Below are 26,434 nucleotides of genomic sequence, written 5' to 3'. Positions count from 1 at the left end.
CCAACAAAGTTCGACAAGGGTTCAAATATTAGCATTTTGACTTGAAACGACACTTTTGACCCAAAATATAAAAATACTCGGAAAGTCCTATGACCATTATGATTTGACCAACATACTCCTTGAAGCAAAGATTATTGACCTCAAATATAAGTCATTTCAAAAAATGGCAAATGACGGGTCGAGGTTGGTACACAATGAAGCAACAAAAAAAGAGCAAACATTAAACTTGGAATTTTGGTACGAAAATAAAACCCATTGGTCTAAATACAGGCAAGAACACTTATCAAATAAAATTACACTTCCCAATCGGGCATGGAAAGAGCTCAAATAGGTGGGGAGAAAGTATAAATACATCCCACATATCAATTGCAATAAACTAAATGCAATCGAACGAAGAAATGAGAGAGGAGTGACGAGCCCTACCTCTCAAATGGAGAAAAAACTTGAAATAAAGAGGGATAAAAAGTACCGCCAAATCAATTGACACTTTTGGCAAAGGGGAGTGATCTTGACACGAATCCAAGGAGCCACTCCATGCAAGAATCCAACAAGCAAATCAAACCTAACAAGCAAATCTTCAAATAGCTTACAAGAGGTTTTGAGCAATTTTTGCTCTCCAAAATGAAAAGTGAGAGAAATGAATTCTTATTTCTCATTAAAAGTCACCTTTTCCTCCAAAACCAAAAAGGCTAAAATAAAACCACTTAAGATATTTAAATTAAAACCCCAAAAATCAGCGTGGACTCAATTTGGTTTAATTTAATAAATTCCAGTTAAATGGAATAACTCTATGACCAAATTGCTAGGAATATAAAATAACTGTATAATAATTAAAACCAGCATTATTAATCAAATCCTCTTCCACAACATTTGTGGGAACTCTAAAGCACAAACACAACACTAGTCTTTCACAAATGCATAATGAATCCGAATTTACCAAACATGTACCAGAGGTATAATATAATAATCAATTACGGATACATCGTCCATATAGGAACGATATTGGCTAAGTATGAAAGGTCAGAACTACAATCGCGTATGCCTACTGTTGGGGACTTAGGGACACACTCAATTCTTGAAACTCAGGATGAATGTATATAGTACTTGTTCAGTAAACATGTAAATGTTCAGAGCACATGTTCATAATATATATAAATGCTGAAGCACATATAACATGGATAAGCACAATGAAGGGGAGTGGGACACCATATAGATCTCACAATCAAGTGCTACGGCTTTGTCTCACTTCTTACTAGCACCCATGGGCAATCGACGCATAGTAGTGGTGGAGTACAACATAACAACATATAATCACCTTCTCCTTAATATCGAATTTAATTTAAAGGCATTTCAATAAACCATTTTTAGCAATATGAGCATATGCCAATTTAAATACCTATAAAATTACCATCAGCATATAAGGCACAATGTCTAGGAATTATTGGCAATTATCTTGACAAATTAACCCAATCTTGTTGAATGCGAAACATCACAGTTTTTATCATAAGGCATCATCATGAATAAATGATCTAACTAGTTAGTAACCACATAATGTAACATTCTTGTATTTCACTTAATGAAACCTATGTTGCTAGCTACATCAATTAATATTTAACATCAAGTATACTTCATTGCACTTACAATCCAAGGTCTAAGGCTCTATTACCTCCTAGTAAGGACTGGGTTGGAGAGGCTCTACAAATAATGCTTTGCAATGTGAGGAAGAGGCTAGCAAATCGTGTCAATCCTGGTCACACAAGGTCCTTTTCATTTTTAGCATCTTCAACCACCCTTTTCACTCATCCAATCTTCCCAATGTTCTTTAATAACACGAGGACTCTATGTATTTGTAAGATGCATGTTCACAATAATTCTACCTATAACTACATATGCAGTTGCATTGTCAGTGATAATTTGGACAACATTTTCAACTTCAACCTCTTGAATCATCCCATCTAATAAATTGCACAAAGTTTCGACGTTTTTTAATTTTATGTGAGATAGCAATAGACTCCAAGAATATCATTACACCATTAGAAGCCACTAAGAAGTTGAGGAGAGTCCTATTTTGTCCATCTGTCCATCTATTTGATAAGATGATGCATCCTTTTCTCCTCTAAAAGCTTTATTGATTATCAATCGCAACTTGTGTATTTTTTATGGCTTTCTCTAGCAATGACCCATTGAAGTCTTTAGCTGTTGGATCTTAAACCCCTTGCCTGCAACTGTAAATGCATTAACGAAACCTTCCAAACACAAGATGTTCGCCACATTGAAAGTTAAATTATTGTAGTACCAAAAATTTGCTGCTGACTTCCTAGCTTTCTCATGTTTTTCTTTATTCCATGCAATGCCTTCAAGTAAAGGTTGTGCTCTTGGAACATTGTTTGGAACAAAGTAATTTGGGGTCGATGAAAGAGGAGTCTTACTAGCCTCAGCCTCATTTGTCACCAATAGGAGAATGTAGTTGATGGAAACTTGGACTTTGCCCACCAAGGGGACCCGAAGAGAATACATTCAAATTCGTTGTTGTTGCCACAACTTCTTTTGTATTTTTCCTTTCTTCTTTTAGCATATCATACTAAGCAAGAATGGCCTTCATCTCTCTAACCATCTCTGGAGTTGATTTGGGGCATAACTCCACATTCTGTCTAGGTATTTTTGCAGTGTGGTATTTTAATTCATTGATTCCACTTGCCATCTATTTGCCACATTTCCTACAAGTGGCCTCTCCCTTTTTATTTCCCTGTATCCCATACTTCCATGCTTTGTCTTTGTGCCTGCCCTTGGAGTGGAACTTGACATTGCTGTTTTAACATGAAGAAATAAAAAACTTAAGTAGGGTTTTGTGAAAAATCAACAAAAAAATGAGAATCAATCTTTGGGAAAAATTAGTATTAAAAAAAGCTAAAAATACAAGGAAATAAGTTAGAAAAGGAAATGGAATTTTTTTTTCCAGCATATTGCATTCTTTTCCAAGAATTTTTTGATTTTCAATTAATGAAAATGAAAAAAAAAAGAACAAATATCACTTACCTAGACCTCTTTTGCTGCTTTCATATCATTTTCTCACCTTCTCACCTCAGTCCACATCTTAAACTTGGTTTGAGCAAAACTCAGTGCTTAAAATGAGCAAAAAACAAAATATGTGTTTGAAACTTGATTGGTCATCTTAAGCAGCTTGTGAGAGTCTCTAGCAAGGACTCAGCAGTCTTAACCCTAGATTCGCGTGAGTCCAAGGTAACATACTTGTGAGTCTCTGTTGAGAATTCACCTATCTTGGCTCATGTGCCCATGGCGAGTTTTGGCCAGCCACAGGACTCACAAATCTTAGCAAGTTCGTGTTGAGTCTGTTGAGTTTTTAAAGTATGAGCAGTAACATATTTCAGTTTGGTTCTTGTAGAATGTAACAGGGCTTTGCTACAGTTGTTTGAGGATTGTTTTCAGAGAATATCCAGTCACATTTTGACAGTCAACAGCAGCAAGTATAGCAACATCAGATCTGCACTATTATTCCTCAACATTGATTTGGAAGTATCAAATTGTTGTTTAATAGTGTGGTTGCTTTGCTCATGCATTTGGTTTCTCTGGGGTGGTTGCAGCAGTATAATTTATGATCAGCACTCAATATTAGTTCATATCAGCAGTCATACTTCTATTCATGATTGCTAGTTCCGGTTGGACTTGGGTCTGGTTCGCGGATTTGTGCTTTTTATTTTTTTGGGGGGGGGGGGTGTTGCACTCATCCGTACAAAAGAGTGAAAAATCAGAACGCATACATATTAGTGTTATCATGGAGTGTGATTCAAAAAATTGATGTTAAAGAATTCACACACAATCCAATCCAGAAGAGATATGATGCAATTTTACTTACATTTTTGCAGCAGTAATTAATTTCAAAATGTACTGTATTAATAGTCAAATATTAGTCAAACTTGAATGTCATGATGTATATTGAAGTTAAAAAAATGATGTCAAGTGTCAACAATCAGCCATCATTATCATTTATCAAATATCATATGGATCATCAAAAAGATCTAAGTTGCCAGTCTCGCTCCAGGATCAGGTTTTGGTTCAGGTTTGGGGTTTGAGTTTGTGAGTTTGATCCTTTTTTTGGGGGTGGGGGATGGGGGAGTTCGGGTTCGTCAGTGTAAAAATGGACATATATGTATATTTAATTTAGTTAATATATACTTAAAATATTATATGATAGATATATCAATAATTAATTATTAATATATTTTTATATATTATATAAGAAATATATATTTATAATTAACTATTAATAAATTACTGTATATATATTAGTTCTTGCTGATAGGCAGGATAACTATAGCATCCGCTGAGTTCTATTTTCCTTTTTCTTTTATCTAATTATCTTTGGGATTTTTTTCAAAACTTTATTTTTCCTAGTGTTTCACTTACTTAATAATTTAAGCTATTTCTTGAAGAATTATTTATTTCATTACCCATTGACTAGTTCTTTTAACCGGCATTGCACAAATAGTTCTTATTGAGGCAAAATAATTATTTTATTTTTACACTATTGTTTTTACTGTATGACAATACTGTTTATAAGATACGATAGAGAACCCCACAACAAATCTAACAACTCTGGACATAACTTCCCCATATTGAATGTCAATCATTATATATTTTATACATAATAATTATTGGTTTCTAGAGTCGTTCAATAATAGCTTGAGATTAAAACAAGTAATAAGTAAAAAAATCATCTCTTAATAAAGAAAGAAATATGCTGGAATGGTAAATAAATTATATGATATGATATAATTTGATATCATATGTTGGTTGAAATGGTAAATAATCATTTACGAACACTACAATATTTTCAATCTCCTGCACAATTTTCAACCTCCCACATTAGTCTAAACACGCTTTGTCACCAATGCACCATTATATTGTATCAAATTTTTGACTAACAATAACTTTAAATTTATTATGCATTACGCTATAAAATATGGAGGTGGGGGGAATCTACAAGGAAGGGGAGAAAGGAAAAAACATATGGAGAAGTAGATGTGGGGAAGAGCAAGGTTTTGCAAAACTCATTTCTAGGTTCTAAGCACCTTTACCTCATCTCTCAGTTCATGGAAATTTTTGTTGTTGCTAGATGCAACCACTATATTCATATTTGTTGAGATGTAGAAGATGAAAACAAATCTTGAATCATCTATTGTTCATTCTTAAGTTTGTCTGTTTTTATTATCAGAGATTTTTGTGTTTGTAATTTTCCATGGACTTCTTCTGTTAGCCAAAATAAACTGCTTCAATCTATGCTTTTGGTCTTTTCTTATCTGATCCCATGCCTTTTGTCTTTTCCTTTCTAATCCCATGCCTCTTGTTCTTACTATATTCTCATTAGCAACTTCACTTCTTCTCTTAGAAATACAAAGTATTCCTTGCTCGATAGCACCAAGGCCACTTGTATATTCATCACAACTACCAGCTGCCATGTCGTGACGATTAGATCTGGGTAGTATGATTTTCTTTTTTGGATCAATAAAAGGCTAAAGCCAAGATTAATTATTTTTATTATTATTTATTGTAATGAATTATTATTATTAGTCAATCTCGAGTAGACTCAAACCCCAAGACCTTCCATATAAGAGGCTCACAATTTACCGTTGTGTTGTAGTCTCTTGCCTGATCAGGGTAGTATGATTATTTATATGTTGTGTCTTCATTTTTCCATCACGATGACCCTCCAACTAGACTTAGCACTTTGACCACAAGCATTTACTCAACATTTGCAGCAGTTGGAATTGGATGCTGTTTACCACATGGATTAAATAGATTAATGCACACAAACAATAGATAAGAACAACAAAACTCTTTGTATTATTCGCATATGCCAGAGACATTACATTATGCTTATTATCATGATTACAATGATCCCGAAAGGTGTATCAATACTTTCCGAAGAACCTTCCCGGAGGGGTCCGTTGGCTACATAACAAGAACCTTCCCGAAGGGACCCATTGGCTACACAATATCTACCGACGACATACATCCTGTTGTACACAATATTTACCTACGACATCATCCCCCCAAAAGGAAAAGTCGTCTCCGGACGACAATTACAAAATATCCGAAACATATTAACAAAACAGGATACATTAATTGACTAACTATAACAAGGTAGATCCGTTTCTGTCACACCACTTTCACCTTCGTCCCATGCCTATACCAAACTGGACTCCAAAACACACTGTCTCCTTAGTCAAGCTGACCTTGATAGCCACCTGTGCTGCTTTCTTTGCTTCCAACTCTGGGTACATTGAGCCAAGTGTTGTTGTATTGCCTTCAACTAGATGATCAGCTCCTCTCGAGCTCTCTATGCATCCACCAAGACAACTTCACGTCCAACACCTACTCCAAGTGCCTCAAAGCGTATCACCCCTCTCGAAAGGCTTGCTCTAGTGCTCTCTCTACTTCTAGTACACAGACACTCTGCCTGCAGTAGCTCCAAGTCTCATCAACTGGTCCTTCCCACGACTGATAACTGCACCGACTGGGGATCTAGGGGGCATCGCCCCCACTGCCAAGACCACTTAGCACTCTCAAACCTACACAAAAGTCCACGAAACACACCATTTTTGTCATTTTCTTCCAATCCTACACTCTTTCTGGTAGCTGCTTGCATTTTCCACCTGCTTATGTCCTTCCCTTCCATTGAGCATCATGCGTTACCTCATTTTGAATTGTTTTGATCTGTCGTCTTTTTTTCTTTTTTTTAAAAAGCTCCTTTCTCTTCTGATTGCTTTCTTCTGCCTTCTCTTCTGACTACTTCTCGTATGTTCACGGCATGGGGTAAATGGATTAATGCACATAGACAATAGATAAGAACAACATAAATCCTTGTATTATTCGCATATGCCAGAGACATTACATTATGCTTATGATCACGATTACAATGATCCCGAAGAGTGTATAAATACTTTCCAAAGAACCTTCCCGAAGGGGTTGTCGGTTACATAACAAGAACCTTCCTGAAGGGACCCGTTGGCTACACAATATCTACCGACGACATACATCCTGTCGTACACAATATTTACCTACGACATCATCCCCCCCAAAAGAAAAAGAAGTCTCCGGATGACAATTACAAAATATCCGAAACAGATTAACAAAATAGGATACATTAATTGACTAACTATAACAAGATAGATCCGTTTCTGTCACACCACTTTCACCTTCGTCCCGTGCCTGCACCAAACTGGTCTCCAAAACACAATGTCTCCTTAGTCAATTTGACCCTGATAGCCACCTGTGCCGCTTTCTCTGCTTCCAACTCTGGGTACATTGAGCCAAGTGCCGTTGTATTGCCTTCAACTGGATGATCAGGTCCTCCCGAGCTCTCTATGCATCCACCAAAACAGCTTCACATCCAACACCTACTCCAAGTGCCTCAAAGCATATCACCCCTCTTGAAAGGGTTGCTCTAGTGCTCTCTCTATCTTTGGTACACAGACAGATGCTATACGTTTTTTGTTAATATTTAATGTTATTTAATATATAATATAAGTATGATATACAAAATATGTATCTACAAATTAATAAATTATTAATATTTTTTATTTGTTGATATAATTTATAAATATAATATTTAAAATACTTTTTATTATTTATTGATAATTTTGTTAGCACTAAAAGATATATAAATGTGTAGATTGCTTGGTTAACAACCTATGTTTGCACAGGTGATTGCTTGGAAAAATTGCAAAAACAAAGAAATTAAGACTAATATGAGCAAGTACCTAGTGGGCAGTAGGAATACGAAAGCACATATTTCAATTTCTCTTCTGGAAGTTGTTTGGCCTTTTGCCTTTTGGATTGTTATAGTTTGATATTTCATACAATATCTTTGGATTAGAAAGTGTTGAGTAGGTATGAACAACCACCACAGATCAGGGACTTTGAATTATGCAAGATTAATAAGAGTGATTAGTGAACAAAAAGAGCACAAAAGTACACTAGAAATTTTAATAGCAGCTTCCAAAGATTTCCCGTTGTTCATGTTATTCTACTATGAGGAATTGTGGAAATTCCAAGAACCAAATCCATCCATTTTGTTTCTAGCATACCAATGCAGTTGTTATTCCTTGATGCCATAAGTTTTGACAATATTGATGTGGATGGTAACCTTTTAATCATATATCAGAAATTTAAAAAACATCAAAGTATGTTGGCTGGACACATCCAGAGGGGAACAAATTGTGGGCAAGACCTTGGCCAAACTCAAAGGATTGAAGTAGGACTAGAAATTGGTTGGAACTGAACTAGGACTCAGGTGTGGAGGGGAAGGACCTAATAACCTTGCTTGCATTTGATATTTACAGTGCATGTGAATGAACATTGTAATGCCTTGGATAGTCCAGTGGTGTGTTCATTGCACTCTAACGTATTTGCTCACCCATATAATTATGTAGAAGTATTTGTACTTGCTTACCCCATTGAATAAATAGATGCGATTTATTTCCTCACCTCACTGAATAAATGGAAATAATTGTAAATTTTCACCATTGAATAAGTGAAAGTTTTGTAATTGCACTCTGCTGAATCAGCAAGATATGCGTGTAATATCTACAAACTCCATTGGATAACTGTGAAGTATTCTTTCCATTTAGTTATTGCAAAGCTGTCCATGTATGAAGTGAGTTGGCAGTCTTGCTGCTTCGTGCATTTTCATTTCAGTTGCTACATTCTAATGTGTGGTCCTATTCATTGTATCCTATCACCTTGCCCATCTTGGGAAATGGGTGATCACACATGACTTGGACATTGCATTGTATTTCATTTTCAGCTGAATTTTTTTCGAGAGTATCTTAATAGTGTTTATTACAGTGGTATCAGAGTTATTGATTGTGCCAGTCTGTACTCTTAACCTTATTATTAAACTTCTTCTTTTTGAATCAAAGTGAAAAAGAATATATAGATATTATAATAAAGAACAAAAAAGATAAGAATACCCTTTGCTAAATACTCTAGTAGAACATATCTTTTTTGAAGTCCTAGTTGCACATAAAAATTTTGTCGGCATTGAAATTTCATCAGAAAACATGTGAAAAAGACAAGGGTATGGCCACTCCAGAAACTCCAAATACTAGAGTAGAGAGAAAGTTTGATGTCATGCTTGACATGATGTCCAAACTCCTTGTCAGAATGACTCAAAATGTTCCCCACATTCAAAGTATCACTTCTAACACCAATAATTGACAAAGCAATAATGGTCACACTGTTGGGCTGTTACCGGGTCAGTTTCTCGACATTTCCAACCTACATTCCATTGTAGGGAGGAGGTTCAAATTGCACAATAAGCTCAAGTTTCTGTGAAAGATTAGTGAGGGTAAGCTGTGTAGAGCATAGTTGAAATACCCAGACTTGGCAATGTCTTGCCAAGACCTAAAAAAATGTTGCAAAATCTCAGGGTAAATTCTGCAAAAAACTTGACAACTTAAAAATGCATTTTTTGCAAAATTCAGTGAGATGCATCTAATGAGTTAGTAAATGAGTAAACAAAAGAAACAAGTTGAGTCTAGATACATTTATATGTAAATTGGGTACAAAATGACATTTTCATGTGGAATGTTGATGGTTGGTAGCCTAATAGTTTGAAGCAAAATTTAAATACCAATCTGTCTTTGTAAAACTATTAAGTAAATACAACATTAAACCAATTTACATCTTCCTCTTCCCAGATCTAGTAAAAGCAAGGCGAGAGATAGAGGATCTACTCCTAGGAGTCCACTGTGGTCGCGCCTATGTGCTCTACAAGACTAGTTTTGACTTAACCCCCGTCTTAGAAAAAATGATATTAAATCTTGTTGATTAGAATCTGAAGCAATTTAGAGTATTTAGGAAATGCCATTATTGAGTTTCTACAAACCTTGATGCAAATAAAGGAGATAAAACAATGTTGCACTCCCTGTTAGGGACAGTGGGACAAGTGGATGTCGGGACAAGGGAAACTTAGTGAAGTGGCTACAAAAACACCAACTTAATTTGATGCAATTTTCCTATCAATTTCATCTTTTATTTTGAAATTCAAAAGTGGGGTTCTAGGGGCAGTGACCCCTAGTAGGGTCAAGGGGCAACACCGCTTTGGGGGTTCTTGGGGCATTGCCTCTTGTGTAGCCTTTGGATTCTTCATTTTTGAAGCATTTTTCTCCTAAATTGACTTGTTTGAACTCACTTGAAAAATCCACTTCAAAATTGTTTAAAATCTGTTTCAAATTGACTTCTTGCAAATGACCTTGCAATACCTTTGAAGGGTGTTTTGTGGCTTGGATAACTAATAAGAAATGATAAAAAGCAAATAGAACTTACTGCTTGACGTAAAAAGTCTATTATACAGCTGCAGTCAAGAAAATGGTTTGGACTCGCTGAGTTCACAAAGAGTTTTTGTCAAAAACTCTTCAAAAACTTGGCAAGTAAAAGTCTGCGATCTTTTTATCTATGGTGTATGGTATGTAACCCTTCTAGTTGAGGTTTAGGACATTTTGTCCCTTGATCAATTCATGGATCAGAAGAAGAAAAAATGTGGTGGAAGATAACGAAACTGAAGGTTCATGCTTTATTAATCTTATTAACTAATGAATCAAAATTTAAAGTTGGGATTTGAACATTGTAAACTAGTAATAGTAATGAAAGAAACCAATTAGTTTTTTTAAAAAAAATTAGTCATGGAAGAACTAGAAGCCTTTTTTGACGCTTCAATAATGCATATAATTCTTTGGCTCGATGGAGGCTTGGCATGACTCTTTCGCTTGGTCTTCCTCAATCCTAATGTTATGACTCTTACTTCATCTTTTCTCATACGTATAGCTTCTTGTTGAAAACTTAGAGTGAGGTGGAATGACTCTTAGATGCCCTTATTTGTAGGTTTTTACAGAGTTTTAGGATTTGGTTGGGACCAATCAGTTTTTGGCCTAAGGCACAAATTCCAAAATTTTATTTGTTTTTGGGAAAAAAGTGACTTTCATGCTGTGTTGTGGGGGATGCTTGGGCATGTCCAAGGGATTCCTAGGAACCCCTTGGGCTTCTCGGGATGTCGTGACGTCACACAGAGGCCCTTAAAAGGACATGCTCGAAAGGTCTCCTTTGAGAGGTGGATGTATTAGAAATATCTTGGAAACCCCCCTATCCTAGAGAAATCATTGTCCCAAAAATGTGCGATTTTGGGGAGGAGACTTGTCCCTACTCCTAGTAGTCCCTTGGGCGTCTTGGGGATGTCTTGACATCATGCAGAGGCCCTAAAACAGGCAGAACATGCTGAAAATGTCTCCTCTAGGAGGTGGATGTATCAAAAATATCTTGGAAACTTCCATGTCCTGCAGAGATCCTCATCCCCAAAATTGGGGATTTTGGAGAGGGGACATGTCCCTGTAGTACGCTAACCATTCTTGTGAGGGCAATTTTTAAAATATAGGTAGCATAACCTGTTTGTATCTAATTTAATCTTTCACTTAGGTGGCTTGGTGTTGTTTACCATAGAAAAGCACAATGACTTGGTTGTGCTAATGCTTTCTTGGTCTTGATAAATCAGGTTTGGGAAAATTTTCGAAGTTGAAGCTTCAGAGATGGAAGGTACTAAGTTATAATTCAGATTGTGAAAATTTCAATTTGCAACAATATCTCTAAGTTGAAGCTTCAGAGATGGAAGGTACCAAGTTATTGTTTTGTCTATTACAAGACTGAATTAGAACATGCTATTTGTGGACACCCTTCCAGTTTAAGGAACCAATTTGAAGTCTTAGCCTGGAAGACTCTAATTTTAGCATATGTATGTAGTTATCTCCAGTTAGATATAAAATCTAAATACGTGCTTCTGGCCTTAAAAGCCAAGTTATCTTCTACCTAAAAGCAACATACAGATTGATGGAGATCATACCAACCCTCAAATTTCTTCATTAGGATTTAACTTCTTAGTATTAATGCAGCAAAGAGTTTGGAGAAACACAAAAAATCTCAAGCATCTCCTCTAGTGCCTTTTGCAGGGACTTGATGTCAACAGATACTTTTAGTCTTTTTGGCTTGGATTGTAGTGAAAATAGCAGTATTAGGTTGTCCGAGCCCCTCTGGGTGGGTGGGTAATATCCCCTTTTTAGGTATTGGGTCCAGCAACCACACTTTTGGCCAGTGGATTCAATATTTAGTGTATCTATGTTGGTTGGTAGGGTTGGATGATTTTGTAAAGCATAATTAAAACACATGCAGAAAATGAACAGTCAATATAGAGGAAGGAATTATAAGTGATAAATAATAATTATCTGTGCATCTTAAATTTATTGCAATAAAATTATATCATTGACATTTTTAGCGACCTTTTATCCTCTGAATATCATTCTTTGGTTGCTTTTTCATCTATCCTATATTCTTTCTAGCATCCTCTTTTTGGTTGAATACTTACAAGTAGAAAAATGCTGCTTTTGTTATTTGTTCAAATATTGAGGTTTTTTTTCCTAGGATTTATGAAAGTCATTGTGTTGAATGCTCTATTTTTCAGTTAATTTAAGGGCATAAGTAAATTGTTTCATGGTGCAATGCAGTTTGAATCTCTTCTTGAGGGATTGTTGGAGCATGGAAGACTAACATTGGAGCAGTTAATCCAGCGTGCAGCAGCTCAATCTGGAAAAGGTAGTAATGTGCACTCAATTTGAAAAAAAAACATAGTAATATATATGCTTGTTTCTTTTGCATATGGCTATACCTCCTGTTCATTGTTTCTGTGTCATGCATAAGAAAGCATGCTTTTTTTAACTCTTTCCTAATATAGAGGCAGCATCCAGATCACTAGATTGCATGGAAATCACAAACATCAAGTCTTTATATTGTTTGCATTACTTTGTAACTGGTTAATACTAGATATATGACATAAGGCGTCAGGTGTGGATTCAGTGCACCAGAGGACAGGAAAAATTATATTATGCTTTTGTGGATATCAATGGTTTTAAATTTGTTTCTTTTACATATATTCAGTAAATCTCTACATCTACATGACAGTATGGTCATGCTTGAATTTTATGGTTGTACACATTTTGATTGCTTCTAAGTTCTGATGTCATGGTGAAGATGCTTCCTACTGTGGCCGTCCTATGCTGTGATGTATAATTGTAATGTCCCTGTTCATGATCTATCCTGAATTAGTCTTCCTGAATTAGTCTTATTGTTTTGAGTATTTTCTTGCCCTTGTTATATGCACTCAATTATCTTGTTTATTACTCAACACACGTTCCCTATTCTATCTCTCAAACCATCTTGGTTTTGTATCTTTATTTCCTTATGTTAATTCATGTTACTACTTTAAATAAGGCAAGGGAAATTGTCTTCACAAATTCAAGTGCTACTTTATAATGTTTGTTTGTACTAATTTCACGTCTTAACAATTGGATGCTAAAAGTTAATCTTGCATTTAGAAGTGTCCTTTTCTTTCGATGCTAAAAGTTAATCTTGCATTCATAAGTGTCCTTTTGTTTTCTAAGCTTTTAATGGCAGTCTTCTGTGTTAAATTGCTGCTCACTAAAGAAGTCAACGGTATTATTAAGAGAGTCGTTTTCTATGCACTAAATTTTATGTGGCACTTATAGCTGATTTGTCATGCTGACTCTTCTGTGATCTCTAATGAAGTGATGTTGTTTAACTAAAACCAGCACTGCTGCAACATGTATGATTATCTCCGTCATCAAAGGGAATACTTCTACTGATTTGGAGTTCAAACAAAATCAAGGAGTATGATGATTATAATTAAAGATGAGCTGCTGTGAACATTCCTACCTGTGGTATTTCTATCAAGCCAGTGTATTTATAAAAACGTTGAGCCTTCCATGGGCACATCTCAATTCCATATGATATTTATTTTCGAATTGGTAAAAGGAGAATTAAGTTGTTTTCCCTCGCATGTTATCTTCGTGTGATGATAACGCTAATTGGCATTTCTTCATAGTTTAACTTGGCAATGAATTACAATCGTCTATTGCCAAACCCCTGTGGTGGTTTCTTCATTTAGATTGAAGTCTCTGATCGATTGTGTGTTACAAAGTGCTGGCGTCTCTTCTGGCTGCCTTCATATACTCTCTAACTTCACCATGTTTCCTCTGCCAGAAATTTGTTGAATGTATTCAACATATTTCAACAGCAGTCAAATGTAAATATGCTCCTATCAGAGTGTGCTCACATTTAAAGATAAAATCCATGATTCTAACGTTGTACATAAGTCTCCACTATATACATTAAAACCTCAAGGTTGTCATTTTTATAATATTTCTTACACTGTACTAAATTTTTCTTATTCAGCAGTGTATGCTTAACATATTCATACACTTCCAATATTCTTAGTCCCAGCGATCCCAATTTCCAAGAATATTCAGTCATATATTCCCCTTTGATGAGTGAGGACTGAGTTGCTGACTGTGCTATTTTTTTAATAATGTATTTATTATATTTTCCTTAGCTCTCTTTGCCCCCCCCTTCACCAGCGCTTCTTCTTCTTGCTATGTATATGTAGCTTGCTAGGGAGGAGTGACCAAGGGCCGCATACTCTTAGTGATGGGTGATAGATATATAGTATTATTTTAATATCAAATTATTAATATAAATATTATAAAATTAGCATTATATTACATATTATTATATATACGAGTATATATAAGTGTGTGTATTCTAATATCATTGTTTATATTTCATATTATGTATAATATGATATTTGTTATTATTTATATATAATTATTTGTTCTTTATAAATCCTGTTTCGGGAGTAGAGATATTACAAGAATCTTAGTCATTTTCTCTATTTAAAATTCAGTTGCCTTATATGAGTTGTTAGATTATGCAATCTCTTGTTTTCATCTAACAGATTTATAATTTATTTCTACAATAACTATGCTTCCTCATCTATGCAGGGGAGAGTGAGATTGAAGGTCCTCTTAAAGAAACTTTTTTTGGTCTTGTACGTTCACACTTCATAGAACGTTGCCCAGTTCCAGAGCCAGTGCTTCCACCAAGGTCAGAGAGTGCACCAAAGAAAGCTATGCGTGGTTCTGCGGTAAGTGATAATTTGGATTATGAAATAAAGGTATCACTAAATCATTGTTTGTCAGTACACCTATTGAAATGTTTTAACTTTTTTTATTATGCAAGTTCTTGCATCCCCTTTTTAGTTAGAACTGTTACAATATTTGTGCTGAGTATCTGTTCTTCAGAAGATGTAATTGATTTTTGGATAAGCCAAATAGGACTTTTCAACTTGAGGATATTTTTTCTGACTTTTTATTGACACATTCCTAGTTTTTTTTTTTAATATTGCTGTGTAAACTTTATTGTGACAGAACTCATTAAAATAGGCACTTCCAATTTTGTACGGTGGCTTCCTGAGCTGAGCTGACAAGGCTTAGGCAAATTATGAAACACACTAGGATCCTAATTTTACTAACATATACATAGGGGAAAAGTAGATGGTTTCTGTTTGTAGACACACTATGAGGACAACACAGAAAGGATATGAAGATGCATGAAAAGTGGACAGCAAAGAGAAGACAACAAATGAAGGAAACAAGAGAAGGGTCATTTAAACTAGGGGCTAAGAACCGGGCAAGAAGGTAGTCAGTTAAGTATGGCCTAAAAGGAAGGCAATGAGTATTGGAAATGAAAATAATAACACGTGATACAACAAATGATAATTTAGTATGGAGCTGCATAAGTGGATACGGCATGGCAGAAAAATACTAACCTTGTTTGATTTTTAGGTGCATCAACCTCCTTCTTGGCCACAAGACAAGAAGTGGAGCAGTAACCCTAGTAGATCACAATAACTGACTCAGGACTTAACATATGTCATTGGGGAATCTCCTATTCTTGCATCATCAAGGCCTTGTGTTGAAACTTATCTTCTTTGGTGAAATACTTTTTACCTGAGTAATCTTCGAGGGAAGGGTATCAAAATGCTGTTGGAAATATTACATCTTTACATGTTATAATGATTGTTAGATTATTAGGTTATCGGTGACTTAATGATTGTCGTTATTTATATTAGTAAGTTAGTGATTGATTTGTTTTGTTAGAATAATATCTACATTCATTAATGACCAATTTTTGTATTTTATCAGTTTAGTTTAGATGGAATGTTTCTATTTCTGCTTTCTTTTTTTGTTAGTTTCTTTTAGAAACTTGTTACAATGTAATTGCCTATAAATTGTAATCCTTCCTCAATTATAAACAAACGATTACCATTCTCCAATTTATTTCACATGGTACCAGAGCGGGAGGTTTTTATTGTAGTCTCTTGTAAGAATTGTTTTCAAATTTCTAAAGGTCCATTTCTTTCCACATTTCATGAGGTTTGCTGGTTAAAGGGAAATTCACAGCTTTCTGTTCGGAACTCGTGCCTTAGCTTCCATTTCTTTACTTGGCATTTTTTGGGCCATAGGTTTTCCCGCATCAAACTCTCTTAGAGTTGTGATCTGTCCATGCATTTGTTTATTATAACTTCTTTTTTGAGAACACACCATTTTATTTGTGTCTGTAGACCAACACAGGTTTGTAATTTACATGTGATGCTTTCGAATTCAGTGTTCCAAGCTTGTCATAAAACCTCTGTTCTTGTGTTGGTCCTTTTATGACCGACTTATATTTTTTGGTGGTTGCGAGTGTGACTAGTTCTTTTTGGTTTTTGAAGGTGTTGTTTACACTTGTCTTCTATTTGTGGCATAAGACAAGCTATCTTTGGTGACCTATTTCTATTTTCTGCTTAAAATATGTATTATGAGATTCTGTGTTATTACATGCGTTTGATTAGAATTTGAAGATCAGAGAGTGTTTTATAGGTTTCTTAAGTTGTATCTTTTTTAAGTTTGAAATTGTTTGTTGCGGTCCCCAAGCAACTTATGTATCGTCGCCATCATTCACCTTTTCCAAATTGTGTCATGGAGTTGTGAGTTTCTAAAATCAATCGACTCCTTAACATGCTCTGTGTGTGGGTTGCTTTGTCTTAGGTTCTCGCAAGTTCATAAGCCCCTACTACTAGTTGTTAGGCTAGGTCACTAGGCGATCGAGCAATTGGTGGGTCCCATCCCTAGCACAACTCCGTTAGGTTACCCTTATGTGTCAAGTTTTTGTTCCTCTTGTAAGCAAGTTTTAAATGGGATCTGCTGCATTTCCAAGGAAATTAATGCTGTTGTACTAAGTGTACGTCCCATCAAATCAATAAATAATTGAGGTGGTGAATGTTTAACATTCATCTTGGCTTCTCACACACTCTAGTCTCTTTGTCTCTTCCATTTTGAGCTCATGTAGACAATAATCCAAGACAGTAATTTTCAAAGATTTCTTGAAGGTTTTGAGAAAGAAAGTGGAGCACCTTGGTAATAGTAACTCTTTCTGAGCGTTTTGGAGCATGTAGGTGGCTTTCCTCCCACTCTTCCTTGCCCAAAAGTGGTATTTACACACTCCATGCGATATAACCTCTGAGTGTGTAAATTTGGATGGTTGACGAATGGATAATGGCGAATATTTGTTTAGAAAGTATCGTTTGAGGTTTATGTATTTCAAGTATATATGCATTTGAAAGGTTGTCTGTGAATGCTAGGGAAGAGTTTTACAAAGCACATGAAGACTTGTTTAGGAATACCATAGCTAAGTCTTGACTGAAATGTAAGAAAGGAGACAAGTCCAGTTATCTAGTAAATTAAATAGAGTGCATTTTAAAGACCCAACTGCTGTGAATTTTCTATTTTGGATGTGTAAGTTGTCTATGTTTTGGCTAGTCATTCAAACTCCTAGGATGCCCTGGTGGTTCAAGCGTTTCAATCTTCCTCAGTACCTGTTGTTGATGTAAGTTTTGTTTCACTACAACATGCAAAATTCAAATACTTAATGTTTCGAGGAGAACCACTAAACACTCAATCCTCTCTTGATATAAGGTCATCTCTCATGCTAAGCTTGCAAAGCAAGATCATGAAATAATTTCAAGGTTCCTTCTATCATGGATGCTCAGTGAAATAATGTGGTTTTTTGGTCATCACAAAGGGACTTATGCTATACATTCAATATATATCACCCCTTGCACTTCTAAAGATTTTGCTTCACAATGTGTAAAGAAAATATAAGTTTTGAATTTCCAATTTTCACTAGGAATGCAAGGAATCATGGATGACTTGGACTCTACTAGATGTAATCTCACTAGCGGCTCCACCCACCTAGTGCAAGCTTCTAAGGAATACACAAATGATTTCCACATCAATGTGCTCTCTCCAATCCCATCATCTGCATGTAAACAAAAGATCGAACACCAATTGAAGTTAAGTGTTCTCATCGGCTTACCATGCAAGGCACCCTTACCATTGGCAAAAGGATAGTGGCTTGTATTTGTTCGAGTCAAACAAGTACACATCCACAATAATTTCTATTTAACCAAACTAATTCAACATGAAAAACAATCTACTCCAAGTGAAAGATTGAGGAAACCATGCAATACTACAAAGCAATATTAAGTAATCCACCATGAAGAGCCAACAATGAATTATCAATGATGTTGACAAGTATTATGGCAACAACTTCATCAAGTCTTTTCCTTAGCTATCCTACTCGGATCTCCTAGCTCTCTACTACCTCCAATCTCTAAGCTAATCCAAAAGTTCGTCCCCTTAAACTAACGAATTACAAATGAGAAGGCCTTGGCCTTTTATAGTAGTTCAATTACAACGAAGGGCCAAGATCAATTAAAGATCAAGGGCCGATGTTTCTTTCCACAAACCTTAATTAGTTGCCAAATTTACAACCAATCACTTGAAGGCACCAATTTATGGGCCAATAAGAAAATTACAATGATTTTGATAGCCAATGAGAAAATAGGATACTTGGCATTTTGCAGTTGACTGTGCTTGAAACTGAAATTTTCTAATTGGAGGAGGCAAATAATTGCCACCTCATCATCCTTGTGGTGTGCTTGGAGTCCATCCTTTGAAATTTCCTCATCAAATCGACTTGAACCACTTGCATCTTTGTGAACCCGTGAACTTGATCTTTCATGATTCTCCTTGAATATGTCCTCATGTAGCTGGATCCTTTTTGCTTTCTTGAATTTCCTTTTGATTCCAATCTGACTTTGCAGGTGATAGCTTGACCATGAATCTTTCCTTCTCACTTGAGTCCTTGGGCTCGAGCCATCTCCTTGTAGTATCCTCTTGAAGTTTTGAGGCCTTGATCATCAACTTGCCCACTAGCTTCTTCTTCTTCAATTCACCTTGAAATTCATTCGGCAATGAATCAACTTCTTTCATGATATCATTTAGCACCCCCACAAAGAACTTGGCTGTGATGATTGTCTTGAAATGCTCTGTCAAATTGTTGTTCATACCTTGACTCATCTATGATAACTTGTTATTCTTTGTTCAACTCATCCATTTGACTATATGTTTTTGAAGGGTGTTTGAAATGGCTTCCAATTCATCCTCAAGAATTCTTCCTTGTAGCATGTGGGAAGTTCACCAAGGATCACCTCTTCAAACTTGTGATGATCACCTTCTAGTTCTTCAAGATGTAGATCTTTGTCTTCTATGCCTCCTCTTCCTTGGATGAAATTGATTGCATTCTTAATTTTCCCGTCCACCCCTTCTAGAAGAGATGGGTGAAAGTTTTCCTTCTTGATTAGCATTGTCATTATGCCCAACCACGCTTGCTTGATGTGAGTGATTTCTTTCTTCAACCTTTGGTTCCCAATTTGAGTGATGACTACCACCTTCTTTTGACATCCAACCTGGAAGTTGGAAGAAATCCTTACCACCCCGCACTAATATTTCCTCATACCAATCGATTTGAAACTTGATCAAGTCAGTAGTGTCCTGACAAGATGAACAAGTAGATTTTTAATGTGAAAGGCGATATACACTACACCAAGTAGTTCCGTCATATCAACTTTGTAATGTCCCCATTCCTAAGATTGATTTTAATAATAATAGAATTAATATACGATTAAACAAATGAATAAATAGATATTTAGTTATAATTATTTATTCTATAAAAGAAAACCTAATAATAAAAAATAATTATTTAGTAAATTAAAATATTAACTAAATAATAAACTATAATATAGTTTATTAATTATATAATGAAGAAGTATATTTCATTAATATATATAAAAAGGATTAATTTAATATTATTATATAATAATAATATTAAATATAAAGACAAAAAGATTGTATTTCACATAGTATCATTTAAATAAAATAGTTAATATTTGTATATGAAATATTAAAATAATGTTAATTATTTCATCACATAATATTATATAATCATTAAATATATGATTAGTACATGTTAAATATTAAATAATTATAATAATGTGACTATAGAGAATGGTCACAACTGTTGAGAAATCATTATCCATCTGGATATTTATATGGTAGATAAAGGAGAATTAGAGAAGACAAGGGAAGGAGAGCACAATGGGGAATATATTCCAGATCTCCAGCGATATATATCTTAGAAGGTGTTTGTGTACAGAGTTATAGTTGCAGTTATAGCCAAAATGGAAATAATAAAATTTGTAGTGAATGTAAGTTAGTAATTGTATTCATAGAAGCCATGGATCCATGACAAAGTGTTGAATTACACACAGCCAGGTCAAGATATTACATATGCATCGGCACAAAAAATAAGTTTCAATTACCAAATCTGCAGTGAACGTAAGTTAGTAATTGTATTCATAGAAGCCATGGATCCGTGACAAAGTGTTGAATTACACGAAGCCAGGTCAAGATATTACATATGCATCGGCACAAAAGATAAGTTTCAATTACCAAATCAGCAAACAACATTCATTTCCACTGACAAGAAGTAATTGTAATTACATAATAAATACACTGAAGAATAAATACACTGAAGAAGTTCTTATGATGAATATAGATAAAAGGCCAACAAATCAGTGGTAAGATTCAATCTCTCCCAACTTACTGATATTTGTATCAAATACAACTGTACTTCTGAAGATCAATAATGTTAAGAGATCTCAGGACAATCGACATACATTCCCAGCAAAGGAACAATAGTATTTGCACTAATTGGTAATATAATGATTATCCAATGACGCTTATCAATACATTGACTATCAAGTGATGGTACATATAGTGATTTGAAGGAGGGAATGATAGGGAAGACATGGAAGGAAGCAGCAAATTGATTTCTATTTACCAAACAATAAATGTATTAGATTCAATTCATTTAAATAATTTTGGACGAATTTATTTCTAAGCCGTAATCAAAAAAAATGCATAGCCATTATTTTCAGGCCGAATATAGTCAGCTACATATGAATAAAGGATTATTCAATACAATCAACATAGTCAATGATATCAGAGACTAACGAGACACATAAGTTAATCATTGGAAGATATTGGGAGAAGAATAGGGAAACCAATAACGGACAAAATTGAATGATTGAATCCAATTCACAGAATCCTAGATTGAGAGAAATCATTGATGAGAGGGTTGACATGTACATGTTGGTTTAGCTCCGTCAGTTAGTGAACAAGGAGTACCACGAACTTCAATCTGTGGTATTAAGCACGAACCATCAAGGAATTTTATATTGCATAAGTTTATACATCGAAAGTATCTGATTATAGATTGCAGTATGGTATATGGCCCAAGTAGTTAATTGCTGATCAATAGAAGAGGGCTGAACATTGAATGAAATATTGAAGATCCATTTTATAAGATCAACAATATTATATAGGTAGTGTCAGCTATATAATTCCTACAAACTATCAAGATATTAAGTTTTATTTTATGAGTGAAGTATTTGGTTTAAAGAGAAGTCCTTTGTAGGAAGAAGACAGTATCCATTCTCATATGTTTAGATATGGGGACATTACAAACTTCTTGGTTTCCTATTGATATCTTCTTTGAACTCAAAAAACTCTTTTGAGTTGACAAGTACCACAGGTTCAAACACTTGTAAAAAAGAAATTCTTACTCGTAATGCCAAGTCCACCCTCAAGAGGAAAATCAAGCAATGCATTTCCTCATGTTCAGTTGTACCATGTATCCTACACTGCCCTAATGCTGCAATTTGAGACAAATCCCATGGATGCAATCATTTGTTCAAATCAAACCAAATGGGAAGAACATCAACCTGCCTATTCATTTGAGAAACCTTTTCTTCTTTGAGTCGTTGATTTTTTATTTATTTTTTGTTTCATTTTTTTTGATTTTTACTTTTAAAGAGATCTCCTATCTCGAATATACTTTTTTTTTTTTTTGATCTAGAAGAGGCTGAAGTCAAGACTCATTATTATTATGTGTGATTAATTATTATTACTTATTAAGCTTGTGTAGAGTTGAACCCAAGACCTCTTAGATAAGAGGCCCACAATTTACTGTTGTGTTGTAGGCTCTTGCCTTCCTATCTCGAATATACTTGAAAGCTCACTCTTGTTGATAATTCCATGAATAACTTTGTTCATGACCTTCCTTATAGTGCAAATTTCTGTTAGCATGACGATAGAGGGTATATGCACCAACAATGCTTTGATTTTCCAAGAATGAGTTATTAGAATATTCTAATGTTTCTTTAATGGTCATCTTAGTTATTCTTTAGTTTATTCGGAAGTTTCTAGCCGTGTAACCCCGGCTCGAAGCCGATGCACGCACCCCACTAGAGGAGCCTTAGTTCACGATTGTTATTTTAGAAACATTATCTTTGTAAATCTATATAAGGAGCTTTCATCTCCTTTGTTTAATATAACTACAACAACATCGATTTATCATAACATGGTATCAAAGTAGGTCGTTGAGATTACATAAAATTTGGCAAATTTTTTAAGGAAAATTTGAGCCTCTTTTAATCAGGAATTTTATTCAGAAACTTGTTTTTTTGATTTTTAGAAATAAAAATCATTAGAGGTATTTTATGAAACTTTTTTGGTTCGTCTTTGAGGATTTTTGCTGGAAATTGCAAGCCTGGTTCAGGGTTTTGATCTCGCAATTTCTTGGTTGCAACAAAAGTCTATTTTTTTAGGGTTGCATGTACTTGCATGTACTTGTATGTGCTTGCATCTTGCTTGCATGTGCTGGTTTCCCATGGGAGGTCTCATGTTTTTCTGCCCTTAAAATTTTTTATTGATGGGTTTTGATAACTTTTCCCCTTAAAATTTTTTGATGGGTTTTCATAATTTTTTTGCTTAAAAAAAATTCTGACGAGTTTTCATAATTTGTTTCCTAAAATAATTTCTTATGGGTTTCTATAATTTTTTTCCTAAAAAAATTATTTGGTGGGTTTTATTGTTTTTCCTAAAAAAATGCAGCTTTGTATTGTTTGGTTTTGATTGATTTTTCACCTAAAAAATAAAGCTAGGTTTTGATCAATTTTTCACCTCAAAAATCGTGTTCGATTTTTCCAATTTTCTCTTAAAAAAATCGTGCCTTTTTGCAGTTTGTTTTGGAGCATCATGCTCATCTGCAAAGTTTGGAGGGTTTGTCGTTCTTATCTTAACATTGTGCTAGTTGTTCTCAGTGTTTGTCTTTGTCTTCACGGAAGAACAACTTTGTTATCCAACATCAGGTTGGATGTTTTGTGATGATTTCTGATCAAATGTTTTGCTGATTCTGGGAGGGTTTGTGGCAGGTTTATTTCAATGGAAGAGTCAGCTGGCTCTTGTCTCGTTTTGCAGAGCATTCAAGAAGGGGGTGCCATTCTCTGATCATTTATGGATGAATTTGGTTTCATGGTCATTAACATTTTCCAGATCTAAGGAGGGTCTCAGCAGCAACAAAATGTTTTTTAGAATTTGCGACCAAAAGACAATTGTTAGACAATGACCATTAAGGGAGGTTATTAGAATATTCTAATGTTTCTTTAATCGTTATCTTAGTTAGTGTTTAGTTTATTAGGTAGTTTCTATTTCTATCATTAGTTCACTTTTGTTTCTTTTAGAAACATTGTCTTTTTAAATCTATACCTTTGTTTAATACAACTACAACAATATCGATTTATCATAACATGAATTTCAATTCAGCCCTCCTAGTACCAATTTTTGTTGATGTGAGTTTGTTCCACTACAACATGCAAAATTGAAAAAGTTAATGTTTCAATGAGAAAGACGAAACACTCAATCCTCTCTTCATATAAGGTCATCTCATGCTAATATTGCAATGTAAGATCATGAAATGACTTCAAGGTTATTTCTATTGTGGATACTCGCTCAGTGAAATAATGTGATTTGCTGGTTATCACAAAGAGGGGATGCCACCTCTTGCACTTCTAAAGATTTTGCTTCACAATGTGCAAAGAAAATATAAGTTTTGATTTGCCAACTTTCTCTTCAATTCCAACTTTTCTACTGCTACTTTTAACTAGGGATGCAAGTAATCATGGATGACTTCGATTCTAGTAGATGTAATCTCACAAGCGGCTCCACCCACGTCGTGCAAGCTTCTCCACCCACGTCGTGCAAGCTTCTAAGGAATACACAAATGATTTTCACATCAATGTCATCTCTCCAATCCCATCATCTGGATGCAAACAAAAGGTCGGACATCAATTGAAGGTAAGTGTTTTCTTTGGCTTACCATGCAAGGCACCCTTGCCATCGGCGAGAGGCTAGTGGCCCAAATTTGTTCGAGTCAAACAAGTACACATCCAAAACTACTTCTATTTAACTAGACTAATTCAACATGAAAAGAAATATACTCCAAGTGAAAGATTGAGGAAACCATGCAATATTAAGTAATCCACCACGGATAGCCAACAATGAATTATCAATTACTTTGACAAGTATTATAGCAACAACATCATCAAGTCTTTCCCTTGTAAAGATTTGTAGGATCTCTAATAGGGATGTATTGATTTCTTCTTTTAGTAATGACAAGGACTTGAATCAGTACTTATTATAACAATATATATAAGAATTGAAATTTGACTTCTTAACAGTGAAGATCTTATAAATAACTTGATGATGCTACAAGTAATCTATAATATCATTCACAAGTGTACTGAATTATATGTAATCTAACTGTGTTAACATTTTCAGACTTAGACTCAATATTTGACTGCTGCTGAAGTACGTATTATTGCCGTTTATTAATGATTTTCCTTCAACAACGATCGACACTATATACTAAGGTGGAGAGTCATGTCGTATGTGGCCAATGGCCACGTAGAGTCATGGCCCTACAGGGCCATGGACCGCTTTAGCTGACAGTAAGGTTTTTAGTCAATCGATCATTTATGAAACATTTCAATAATTATTATTAAGTATATGAGATTTATTTAGAAACACACAATAGTAATTTAGTATATGTGTGTGTGTGTGTGGGGGGGAGGGGAATCACATAGTTTCATATACTTCAAATATTATGTAATTCACTTCTACTGAAGCTACACATTAACACTTCCTCTTAGCAAGGGAGAAGTGTGATCTCAAAATTCTTAGGTACTCTTGACATACAAACTTGTATCAATTCAATAGTACCTATAAGTAGAACTGACTTTAACACTCTGAAATAGTGAATTGTCAAATAACTATAATCACAATATTATGAACACTATCATAACATGTATTATGATCTCCGGCATTTCGGATCAACAACTAGAATGATCATAATACTTTCGTTATCAATGACTTCCGACAAATCTGGAACAATAACATAAACTGTGATGATAACAAGCCTATCATTTGTAAGATCCTCACCTTGCAATGATTACCTTCTGAATAGATATGTCTATGAAAGATTGTCATCTTTCATTACATATCTGATGCAACTATTCAATTAGAAGGATAAGCACAAATATAAAATTGAAACTTAAGTTCAATATTCAAAAATTGCAATTTGATCATACCAAGTTTACCTTTGAAATATTCCAACTTAACCTTGGCAAGAGGTTTGGTAAGAATATCCGTTGTTTGCTCATTTGTACTTATGTAAACAACTTGAAAACATCTTGATATACCATATCTCTGATTCAATATGCTTATATTGATGAGAAAAACTGAATTTACAGATAACTGATTTATCTTCAGGTCCGAGTACAACATTGCATACATCATATATGTATTCAAATGTTGGAAATGTATCACTCTCCGTCTGATTCCTCACGTTGGGATTCTCATTTAAATTTATCCACTTCATCTCTTTGTTCAACAACTTAAAATGCAAGATTTTCATCCTTTTCATCCTTAACTTCCGCTAGGGCTGCTTGAATTTTCTCCCGTTCCGGACAGACTTTATGAGTGTGACCAAATTTGTCGCATTTGAAGCATTGTACTTTGGACCAATCTCTTTTCTTGTATGATTTGTTGAATTCCTTGTTGTTTTGATGGATTCCCTTTCTTTTTCCCTTATTATTGGTACTGATTTGAAGAGCTTGAATTTCTCCCGCTTGATTTGAAATGATTCCTCTTGTAATTAATCTTGACTCTTC

General features: G+C 34.8%; 1 protein-coding gene across 1 annotated transcript in view; it reads left to right on the top strand.

Annotated features, from left to right (window-relative positions):
• Nucleotides 1–26,434, top strand: part of LOC149568828 (RNA polymerase III subunit RPC82 family protein) — a 315,995-nt gene that overhangs the window by 65,043 nt on the left and 224,518 nt on the right. The window contains exons 4-5 of the mRNA XM_089821705.1: nt 12,573–12,660; nt 14,922–15,064. Coding sequence (XP_089677831.1) covers nt 12,573–12,660; nt 14,922–15,064 — 231 coding nt within the window. The remainder of the gene's footprint in view (nt 1–12,572; nt 12,661–14,921; nt 15,065–26,434) is intronic.

This window comes from Cupressus sempervirens, chromosome 3, assembly GCF_028749045.1.
Source record: "Cupressus sempervirens isolate cs-2001-9-10 chromosome 3, ASM2874904v1, whole genome shotgun sequence".
NCBI classification, from domain to species: domain Eukaryota; kingdom Viridiplantae; phylum Streptophyta; class Pinopsida; order Cupressales; family Cupressaceae; genus Cupressus; species Cupressus sempervirens.
The sequence above is the reverse complement of the archived record's forward strand: the minus strand, read 5'-3'. Positions and strand labels throughout refer to the sequence as shown.